Source organism: Triticum aestivum, chromosome 1D, assembly GCF_018294505.1.
Source record: "Triticum aestivum cultivar Chinese Spring chromosome 1D, IWGSC CS RefSeq v2.1, whole genome shotgun sequence".
Lineage (NCBI taxonomy): Eukaryota > Viridiplantae > Streptophyta > Magnoliopsida > Poales > Poaceae > Triticum > Triticum aestivum.
In genome coordinates this window covers 20798235-20810039 of record NC_057796.1, presented here as the reverse complement: position 1 = coordinate 20810039, position 11805 = coordinate 20798235, and the positions used below count along the sequence as shown (strand labels likewise).

Genomic DNA, 11805 nt, shown 5'->3' with positions numbered 1-11805 from the left:
GGCACGCCACATCCAACATCCCCTCAGACCGGTCTTTCTGCACGCCGCTGGGAGACAAGAGCCATCCACCTCCCACATTCATCCTAGCATATGATGTATTTGATGTTGCAAAGATCATCGTGTGAGGACTGAGGAGTTAACTTGAGGAGATCAACATCATTCGTCAATGAGAAGGACTGAAGGAGGAAACATGCAGTACTCTCATCTTCTCTCCTCTAAAACATATATACAATTATACATGGCATGTTCTTTTCACTATATACCTAAATAAGTATCCCGATAAGCCTATGTTTGATAAATACTATTTTCCGGTGTCCCTGTATCCATATGTGTACTGTGCTACATAGTCTGTATATTTCCCTTTGAGCCTAATACAAATCACACCGGCAGCCACCATCCCTCAGCATGATCAACTGGAGACGTGACGCTGACATCAACGCCAACTGTGATGGCAAAAGCAATGCGACGACATTTATGATGGTGATCAATAAAAGTTCCATGGTGACAATGTTAACAAGAACTGAGTTCATACGAGGAAGATGACCGAGGTGGTAGCACCCAACCCTCCTGCCATTCTGTTATGGTTTCTTTGTTTAGCTGGTTATTACCCTACTCTTTGGCGATGGTAAGCCAGCTTACCATATCCCAGTGCCGTGCAAACTGTACAAGCGGGCCGTACGGGCTTTGGTGTGTATGGGACTTGGAAGCCGATGTGAAGGACCACTAATCTAGAGGGTGCATATTACAGGTGGAAGATAAGGAAACCTTGCGTAGGAGGTGGTCACAAGTTCTAATTGTATCCGATCCAAACTCCCTACGCGTCTACGACGGAGGCTATATAAAGGAGAAGGAAGATTACCGCCATCCAGGAGCTATATAAAGGTGCCGAGGACCCCAGAAAGGGACCAAGCAATCTATATCCATACCACTGTTCAAGAATTTATCCGATTAATCAGTTAACGGGCCAGTTAATCGCTACTCATAGGGTGGACGAATCGAATAACACCTATTCGCCGCGTTAACTTGTCAGGCCGATTAATTGACCTGTCAGACCGATTAATCAGTTGTTAGGCCGATTAATCACTGCTAGCCCATTAACTTGTGGGCAATCAAAGCCCAAAATTTTGACCTGTAACCCCTCTAATCCCCCTCTCGCTCCTGAATAGCTAGGGTTCAACCAAACTGTAGCCTATTTTGCTATGTTACATAGCTGAGAACATGAGAGTATGTTATAATACGTTAAAAACTAGATATATGTTGGCAAGTTCCTATTTAATCTATCGATTAATGGCCGACCGATTAATCCAGTTAATAGGCCCATTCACCGATTAATCTCTACTCCCAAGAAGACCGAGCAGCTACCAGTTACCGATTTCCTGAACAATGATCCATACAAACCCTAGTGATTATGGCGCCTATTGCCCAGATTGATTATCGTAGCTCGGCGAGTTGCCTACCAACTCGGGAGATCTCCCTTTTGTAACCAATATTGTGCACTTTTTCCTTATAATACTACTAACTGAGGCAGGAGTAGGGATATAACCCACACAAGGGGCCCTGGGGTAAATCATGTCAAAATCGACCTGGTGACCTGAGGTGATGTTCCCTTGACTACAAATCACATGCAATTGTCGTACCATTGTGAGGCATTGACGAAATTATCCTCAACCCTTTGGCCTGATTTTGAGCCTGTTCAGGCTAGTTAGTCGGTCATTCTAAAATGCCCCTGTATGATAAACCTTGTGTGGATGAGAAGAAAGTCTGGAGTACAAAGTATTAAACCATCATCTAAGTTTTAGATAAACTCAAATTGAATTCGAGGAACCACAACAAAAACAAAATGTGAATAGTAACTCAGATTTATTACCCATTATAGATTAACTACCTCCAATTCCTATAGCCTGGATACATACACAAATAAGATAGTTGCTTCACGGTTATTGTATATTTCTCCTAACCACTAAAGTTCAGGTGGAATTCATTAAAATTGAAGGATACTGCAGTCGAAAGAGGATATTTGGAATGGAAAGCTTGTAGGGGGTAAATGAGAGAAAAAACTTGTTGCGGGATTTATTAGAAGTCTAAAAGTGCCCTAACCAGTAGGCACTATTCGCAATCACCCTAACTCAAAATGTATGTCACAAATTTGCAACAAAACCCTCAAAAAAAATATTATGAGCAAAAACCTTGCCTGTTAACACCTTGTGTCATGTCAGAAATGTTTAAGGTTGTATTGTAAATGCTTTTGCCATTTTCCAGAATATGGCCCGTATCTTGCAGACCGGAAGCCTCATGAACAGCACTTCGGCCCTTAACTTTAACAGTGACCGTGCTGCCTTTTGATGACTCCTCCAAGGTAGTCGCTACTTTGTATAAATCAAATGGAAGCACCCTGTTTTTTCTAATGCATTCTCCAAGGTAATCTTCTCTGACGATTGGTATCTTCTGCCTCCTGCAAACAAATTCATATATATAACATGATATTCCAACCTCAGCATTAGAGCAAAAAGAACATGCCAAATTATGATTGAAAAACAATGGATAGGGTAAAATGTGAGACCTAGCTTTCCTGACTTCAGCACTCTCGTTATCAAGCCCACCACATGAAACTACACAATTAATATCTGCAATGCAGGTAAACATAAGCATAGTGCAATAACATCGTGCTTTGAGGTTCATGTATTTTATGTCTATACAAAATACAGCATTGTACCCTCCGTGATGAACCAATCTGTACTCAGCTCGTATTATGCACTACCAGATATCGAAAATAAACTGAAGATTAAATGGTAGTCGAACCCAGACCATGGGCTCATGCTGAGGGTCGCATATTTTATTTCTCTGCACAATGCAGCATTGCACTCTGTGATAAACTATTCTGTGCATGCTAGGGACTGAATATGAACTATCAATTAAGTGGTAGTCAAACCGAGGCCTCACTACAGAAGTGTCTTCATTATGGTATGACATGAGGGTGTGCTACAGTGAAGATGGTGAAAATATAAGAATCTCAAAACATGAGATAGTTGGATCTAAGGGTGGTATAAGCCAACGGGGCACCAATCCATATTGACATAAGAATAGCCATAAGATAGCCTCTTCCCTTTATCCCTACTCCATAAAACAATTACCTCAGTTATCCATATATGTTGCACAAGGAAATCTAGGTTCCAATGCTATACAAATCCAATTGTAAAAGTTCATATATGCAAAGAAAAACCTTTGGTAACCCTGGGACTGAAGTGGGCACCAGCAAGTTTAAGCTTCTGCTTCAACTCATCCTACAAGAGTTCAGCTCGTTAATTAAATATAGAACTTGTAAAGAGCATTTGAAACAAGCAATAAATTAACTAATTACAACAAATAAAAAAAAGAGAAAAAAAACTGGGTGTCACATGCAACTAGATATACGACCTATAGTATCCATCTGATGTGAAATAAAGGAGCCAGATCACATGAGGCAATTCGACCCTAGAATCTGACAAGAAATGATTTTACATGAATTCAACACCTTGCTCCTTTTGCTCATGTTACATTCTAAGACCAGTGTTGCAGAAAAGTGATTTGGAGGAAGTATAGAGCTGGATCGATACACTGCAGAAAGCGATTCAAAGGGACTGATGCTTGAAGTTGCAGCAAATCCAAGGAAGAACAAAGCAGGCATCAATTTATTCCTTCTCTTTATTATACATTGGAGGAAAAGGCTCATAGATTCAAAGCCTTGCCTTTTTTTCTCTTGCAGCAAATCCAAGGAAGAACAAAGCAGGCATCAATTTATTCCTTCTCTTTATTATACATTGGAGGAAAAGGCTCATAGATTCAAAGCCTTGCCTTTTTTCTCTTTGACTCGATGCAGGATTAGAGATGGTCTAACAAGCTAACTGTCCATATTCCGACGAATATCAAATATAATGTAAATTGGAGAAATTGTTGAGAAACATAAAGAAACAATTGACACACAGCTATCTGTGTCTTTCAAGACATTAGTCCATTCAAGAGAACTAACAGCTCAAAAACTATCAGAAAACTACTTCAAAATACCAGAGGTCAGTTGGGTACTGAGTACTCCCTCCAATCCAAAATGTAAGCCTTTTAGGACACTGACACGTTCTTCAATGATACATTGAAGATCAATTTCTTGCAGATTTGTACCTCAAATAAAAAATAGTCATGGACTATAAAAGTATATTTCATGATAAATCTAGTAAAACTGATCTGATGTTTTGGATGCTAGTAGTTCTTCTCCTCTAGATAGTAAAATCTAGAAATGTTTGATTGGTAAAAATGCTTAAAGGACTTACATTTTGGATCAGAGGTAGTACTTTCCACGTTTTCAGTTTTTTCATAGACAAACCATGCAGTGTGTGCATAAACTGATTCTCTGGTACAATATAGTAAGGCTCTGTTACTTATGCCCATTTAATCTTTTGGCTAACCAGCCTCTGCCTATTTTGGAGGCTACTTTTCCACAAAAGATTATAAATTAGGCACAGCATACATAGCATATTCAGTGACAACAAAATGAGCCTAAGTATCCCTTGACACAAATTTACTGAAGCAATCATGATGCATACCACTTCAGCAAGGATGCATACTTGCATATAGATGCAACTCAACAAAGACTAGAGATTCACGCAATTAATTTTGCGCCCACTTTAAACTAATAGACATTTTACGTAGGATGTAACCAAACAGCAAGCAAAACAGAAAAATAACCTAAAAATATAGCGTACAAAAAAATTAATGAAGATTACTTACAGTATCTTTAGATTGTCCTACTATACAAACTCTCAACTTATCCAATGCTTCACCGACGAGAGACTGCTGAGGTGATTGACCTACAGACTTCTGAGGTGACATTGGGGGAAGAACTCGCTCTGGTTTCTTAACCTTTTGAGACTTGAACCACTGCAAGACAAACATGTTTATTAACCTTCAACTGCAGAAAATGAAGATGCAGTTATTTTCTGTTAGTGAGTGGTGCCTACTGTTAATTTGATCACAGGAGTTTCTAGTTTGTTTTTTTCTGAGAAAACAGAAGGCGGGCTTGGGAACTAAATGAGCCTGGGACATGGTTGGGCGGGAGGGTCCAACCATTGGGTGCCCTTAGAAGTTCTAACCATGGAGCACAATGTTCCCAATAATGCATAATTTCCCCTCCAAAAATAATATCTAGCTCTGGGAAGCACTTAATTATTTACCTAAATATATGGTTCTTTTGGTCCTTGGATGAATCCCACATTAGCTACAAGACGCTCCTCTCTAACACGAAAAGTAAATACTTGAGCTTGAGAAGCTCCAAGATGCCCTACCTTTGTAAGATAATCATTCTTTATTTCATCAGGAATTTTCCATTTTTTCTTCATGCGTACAGGTTCTGTTGTCATGTAGGTACATTTGGACCACTCTGAAACATGGCCATTGCACTGATAGTGACCACCATAATAGTATAGGCAGCTATTACAGACTGGGCAAGTGCCCAGCGCTCCAAACAGCATCCCATCAGCACTGCAAGAGAACAAAAATGTTACAAAAAATAGAACCATGAGACATTATAAAGAGTGAAGCATCTGAATACTGTGAAGTACGACAGAAAGAGCAATGCCACAGGCTGGCAAGTCGGTGTAGTCAAAATTCAACAATACTTCAGCAGGATACCAGGCCTAGTTTCAGAGCTCTTCAGCTCCACTAAAAGCTACTTCCTCCATTCCAAATTAATTGAAGTTCTAGCTTTGTCCCAAGTCTAACTTCTTTAAGTTTGACCAGGTCTACAGAGAAATATATCAACATCTACAACATCAAATTAGCTTTATTAAATTCGTCATAAAATATATTTTCATACTACATATATTTGATGTTGTAGGTATACGCACATTTTCTATAAACTTGGTCAAATATGGAGAAGTCTGACTTAAAACTTAATGTGGCTTTTGAGGTCAATTAAACCCCATAATTATTGAACTTAATTTTGTTGATCAATTAGAATTGCTTTATACAACGTATAATATTGGTTCAATAGTTGTAATACTTAGCATTAGACAAGTAATGGATGTCCACATCTATAACACATAATCAACAGTTAGCCACATGATTGTGCTGGTTTGGCTATATAATCATGTTGGGTGTAGGTGGGTGACCATCTGACCTCATGTTGCATTTCACTCAAAAATAGTTGTTATAGTTAAATGTATCCAATTCCCCCTCAAGTTTGACCATCAATTTGACCAATGTAACATGGGTTGTGTGCCACAAAAATTACAGCATTCAATTTGTATTCGGAAAAGTTTCCAACTGTATAAGTTTTATGACACATGACTCATATTTTACTGGGAACGGAGTACAAATTTGAGTGGAAACTAAAATCATTAGTACTCCAGGCAGGGAATCTAAAGAGATGGTTTGTCAAGCATTAAGATAGCCATGATCCAAAATATTAAGGTAGCCAGCCAGGAGCAGACAGAGCTTATTAGCACATAAAAAACAACTAAAGCAAGTGAGGTTCGACTCTTCTGCTTTGGTAAATAGCCTATGACCCAACCAGTAGAATAATAACCAATAGAACGCCATCTTGCTTCCTACCAAATTTGGTTTAAGTGTTTTTCTTCCCTATTCTAAAGCAGAAATGTTATTCCCCTTTACCTCTAAATAGTATTTGACCATAAGTTCCTTCAAAATAGCACCTAATATCTTGAAAACAAGCCCCATCAGATTCCTGGTACCAGCAGGTCAGCACCAGGATTTGGGATCCAGAAAACAAGCACAAAAATCATCACTAGCAAAAAGATCCGCTTGTACAAGTTTCCACTTCCTCTACAAGCACTAAGTGTCATATATATAGTTATAATTCTAACTTATTCTAACAACACAAAGAACTGCTTGTATGGCATAGGCATGAACCTAACCCCTTGCCCAAGTTATGGCCAGAGGCAAGTGCCCTATCCCAGTCTCTGAACCTTACTGAGTTTAGCACATGACAACAAGTAAAATAATTTGCGATTAGATGAAAATCCATCAAGAAAAGAAAAATAGCAAAAAAACATTACCATCGTTCCAATAGATCCCGCTCTGGTCCAGATGGATCTTGCTCATTAACTTCAAGCATATCCCTCAGCTCAGCAGTTGAAACATGCTTTTTGAGTTCATCCTTTAACTTCCAAAGTGTGTCACTCTGCTCTTTAAGCTTTTGGTGCAGATCAGCAGAACTAGAATTTGGCTCACATGGTACAACAAGTTTTCCTTTGCTTCGTGCAGCACCTTCAGATGTACTTCCATCTAAGTTCGGAGCTTTGGAGTTACGCATATCAATGTCACCAATCTTGCGCTTGGAGCCCTTCGAAGTTGTTTCTTCTTGATGACCATTACAAATACAACAAGTCAGATTATCAAGTTATGTTAAAAAAAGGGACGAAAAACTATGATCTCCATGCTTACGTTTGCTGGCAGCACCTTTCTTAACAACATCAATAATAGCTCCTCTATCATCGTGCGACAAGGTCTCCCAGCCTGGGAATTTCTCAACACTTGCAGTTGGGGACATTTCCAAGAAACAACTAACATGATACCAACCTTGACCGTCAAGTTTAGATGAAACACGAACCTAATCAACATAGCAAACTGTTACAGACACAATTTAAGAGTCAAGACAAATAACATAATTTCACAGCATAATTTACCCTACCACTGGTATTAAATGTTAGTATCTCTTTATACTTGGTGAGCTAAATGAAAGATTACAAATCAAACATGTACTTCTTGACCATAGAATCTTTTGATTTGGACTCTAGAAATCAAAGAAATGCATATCATTCATCAATCAATCTAGCACAAAATCAGGAATCCCATGTACGAAAAAGAATATAAATCAACACAACCATTTGCTTTACCAATTCCTGCTTTTCGGAACTTATTTTGCAGGTGACCTAGCATGCTAGTAGCAGAGAATTTTTACATAACTGGATACCATGTTGCTGCCTTTACAGGATATTACAGTTATTCCAGATTCCAACACAGCAGAATAATAAAAGCTTGGGCATTATCTGCAACCTGATCTGCAGTCTGACTTGGTCATAGATATGGTGCAGAAAACAATGTGCCATGTTCTTTTTCGACAGAGAAACAATGTGCCATGTTCATGTGTTTCAAAGCCATATATAGAACAGTTCTAATCTCTGAGTTCAAAAAATCAAGAACAAGTTTAGGTTTGGGAGACTACGACATATCCCCCAATAGGTGTCAGGTGATTAGAACTAGAACTAGAACTAGAAATATGGTAGTACTATAATTATGTGACAGTTGTGTGCAATTGCATTAAGATTTATTCAAGAATGTGAAACTCATGTCTCTATATACAGTAACTAGTAAGTGAGAAATAAGAACAACACATTAAGATTATTGACCATAAGGAGGACTCTGTTTAGGACCATAAACATTTTATACACAAGAACTAGTAAGTATAAATTCCTGGATTCACGCGAGACTAATAAAGTTATATTCACAACAAAAAGAAATGTGCGAAAACAATTGGTCAACAAATACGTACAGTGCCTTTTGCAATCTTTTCACTGCACCGTCTACAGGAAGCACGGGCAGATTGAGCAACCTCAATAGCACATTTGTCAGAAATAGCAGCTGTGGAACTTGCAGTTGCAGTTGCAGTTGAAGTAGTCGAGGAATTTGCAGCATAGTTTCTTATCTTCTCTTGGTCATCCCACCTAAGTGCATCTATTCCTTCAACATCATCAACACTGGTCAGAAGTTAAGAGTAGAGTTAAATTTTCCATGGTTTATACTCAGATACAAGAGTCGGATAAACTAACAGGCTGAATACTTTAGCCTAAAATCCAGTTGATGAGTAAGAGACATAGTTACATACGATTTTATCTGGTTTTTCTTGTTGAGGATGCATTTGGCATGGTTCCACATCTGGAAAAGAGAAAACATGGAAATATAAATTATAAATAGATGTGTAAATTAGCAAAACTGCATTGGTGATATAAGTTGGCACAAGGCATCGTATTTTCCTCTGCCTCTTGAAAAACCGACCAATCACCAACCAAATGCTAGACATAAAATTCCAGAAAAACACAGAGTCTATCAGAACATCATTGAGACATAGATACTGTACCCATCCATAACCCTCTGAATAATAAGGAAAACATAATGCTAAGCAAGCTATCCATGTTAGAAAAAATGATCAGATAATGTGACTTTTAGAACCAGGAAATAACCAAGAGTCGCCTTAATTTCCCTACATAATATAGCGTTCTCCCAGTGAAACAGTTAAGAGTGTCCACATGAGCCAAACCAAAGCAAACAGATATAGAATCACAACAGTTAAGAACCCACTAGTACTACGAAGAGCAGTAATGAATAGATGAGAACTGCAGTTGCCTGACAGTTAAAAATGCTAATGGGAACCGTATAAAAGTGAAATGGCTTATAAGCTATGTTTATCGCACTTGTATCATAAAATGGTTCAAAGTCCAAACAAGCACGGTATCATGTCCAGACATATCTTACAAAATATGATGTCCAAACTATTATCTAACCTGTCACTGGATTTTACTACTTTAGACACATTGCAAAGGGCACCATGCTGATGTTGTACCAAATTATTATGCAGTTTAGATGGACTTCTTCGCTTTAAATTAACAATTAAACAGTTAATGGTTACCTCACGACATATGAAACTAGAGCAGCCTACGGCTGGTGATGCAGAAAGGCATATAACATAAACAGAAACATATATCAAATTAATCACAGGCGTAAGATTCAAAGCCTGCATTTTACATGTCAGACCAATAGTTGTTTCAGGAGTTCTTTTCAGCAATGATACGAGCAAAAAAAGATAATGCAAATCGACAGATAACGGGGGCGGCGGGCACCCAGTGCTGAAATCGAAGCATACAGAATTGCATTTCGAGCCCCGCATTGCGAAGGGTGTATTGTGTTCCAATCATCACAGGCTCCGCATTACAAAGGGGTTGGTCAGTCAGTCAGACAGACAGAGCACGCCAAATCCCCATCAAGAACAAGCCGAGGTCAGAAATCAAGACGAACACCGCCCGTCAGATCGACTCAGTGCATGCCGCACACGAAGCCGCCGTCGGATTGGATTCATCCGAATCCAATCGGGAGCCCCTGACACCAGTAAAATAAGAAGAACGCTAAACCGCCCCAAAACCCTACCCCCGCGGGGCCTTGAGAGGTCGGTCAAAGATAGATCCGCCCGCGGAGCGAATAGGGATTCACGGCGGGGAGGGCGGGAACGGCGGGGAGGAAGGGGGTGGGGAGGAGGGAGGCGGTGTTACGCACGGGCATGAAGCCGTCGAACTGGGTGGCCTGGACCATCTTGCCGAGGCGGAGCGCGTCCTTGGCAATGGGGGACTTGCAGGACTTGCAGGAGGACCGCCCGGACTTGGCGTACTCCGCCTTCCAGGCCTTGGGCGGCGCCGCCGCCATTTCCGCCGCTAGCGCTCCCCTCTCCTCTCCTCTCCCCTCTCCGCCCGCCGCTTCTTGGTGTTGGTGTTGGCTCCCCCGGCACCAGCAGAGGTGTGGCCGTCTGGGTGGAGGAAAAAAGGGTGTTCGCTGTTTAAGAATGCTCTCTCTCCTGGCGATTACGTTACGTATTTTAGCAAAAAGGGTGTACGCTGTTTAAGAGCTTGATGAAACATCTTTTCCTCTGCGTTTTGATCATTTCTTTGCCTCGGATAAAATAGCACATGTTTGAGTGACAATTATATTCCCTCCATTTCAATGAATAACATGTGCACACATCTCAAAATTCAACTTTGACCGTAAATTAGAACGATAACTTTTTGTGACTTCAAACATTGTACTCCCTCCGTCTGGAAATACTTGTCATCAAAATGGATAAAAGGGGATGTATATAGATGTATTTTAGTTCTAGATACATGTTTTTTTATCTATTTTGATGACAAGTATTTTTGGACGAAGGGAGTACGTACCATTGAAACTTTTTTGGAATACGAGTTATAATTTTTGTCTCATATAGCCAACATTTGTTTGGTGCTCCCTCCGTTCCCAAATATAATTTTTTTCTAGACATTTGTTTGGTGCTCCCTCCGTTCCTAAATATAAATTTTTCTAGAGATTTCAACAAGTGACTACATACAAATCAAAATGAGTGAATCTACACTTTAAAATATGTCTACATACATCCGTATATTGTAGTCCATTTGAAATGTCTAAAAAGACTTATATTTAGGAAGGGAGGGAGTATAAATTATGGTCAAGATTTAATTTTGGAATATGTGTGCACATTATTCATTTGAATGGATGGAGTGTATAGAATATAGCACATATTGGTTTCCCCCCTCCATTCTCATATCTGGGCCCACCTTCAGATTTCTTTGGATTTTGCACTCTCCTAGTATGCTCCAAATCGAACCCTTTGCCCCTCATCGTTACAAACCTCGGTTCGTCGCCGCTCTTGACAACAGTCCACCCATTGTCGCCGCAACATGATGCGGAGGGCTAACTCCTCATCTTCGTCCACCTTCGCCTCATGGACGAGGGCGTCCCAGTCGATGGGGGCATCCTCGCTATCGGACTCACCACTGTCGCTGCCGGCGCACGACATTGGGAGAGGAGGGGGTGGGAGGGGAGTGGAATCGACGGGGAGCGGAGAGTGAGAGAGGTAAGGTTTGGTCCGGGTGGAAGTTTTTAGTATGGATTGGGTGGGGTTGGTGTGGGCCGGTGTGGGTTGGGCTGATTGCGGTCTTGTCCAATCCACCATATATGAGCTACATATGAGGGGTACCGGTCAGCCCAGATGTATAGGGG

At 40.2% G+C, this 11805-nt stretch overlaps 1 protein-coding gene across 4 annotated transcripts in view; it reads right to left on the bottom strand.

Annotated features, from left to right (window-relative positions):
• LOC123180018 (poly [ADP-ribose] polymerase 1) overlaps window positions 1-10557 on the bottom strand; it is a 14542-nt gene extending 3985 nt beyond the window's left edge. Inside the window, exons 1-10 of one of the 4 annotated variants that reach the window (XM_044591970.1) lie at window positions 10315-10557; window positions 8873-8922; window positions 8540-8744; window positions 7432-7597; window positions 7044-7347; window positions 5313-5508; window positions 4759-4908; window positions 3221-3281; window positions 2561-2624; window positions 2192-2452 (exon numbers count right to left, since the gene is read on the bottom strand). In XM_044591970.1, coding sequence (XP_044447905.1) covers window positions 2192-2452; window positions 2561-2624; window positions 3221-3281; window positions 4759-4908; window positions 5313-5508; window positions 7044-7347; window positions 7432-7597; window positions 8540-8744; window positions 8873-8922; window positions 10315-10461 — 1604 coding nt within the window. In that variant the 5' untranslated portion in view covers window positions 10462-10557. The remainder of the gene's footprint in view (window positions 1-2191; window positions 2453-2560; window positions 2625-3220; window positions 3282-4758; window positions 4909-5312; window positions 5509-7043; window positions 7348-7431; window positions 7598-8539; window positions 8745-8872; window positions 8923-10314) is intronic. The other 3 variants (XM_044591971.1, XM_044591972.1, XM_044591973.1) reach the window with 3 other exon arrangements.
• Between the last annotated feature and the right edge of the window lie 1248 nt (window positions 10558-11805).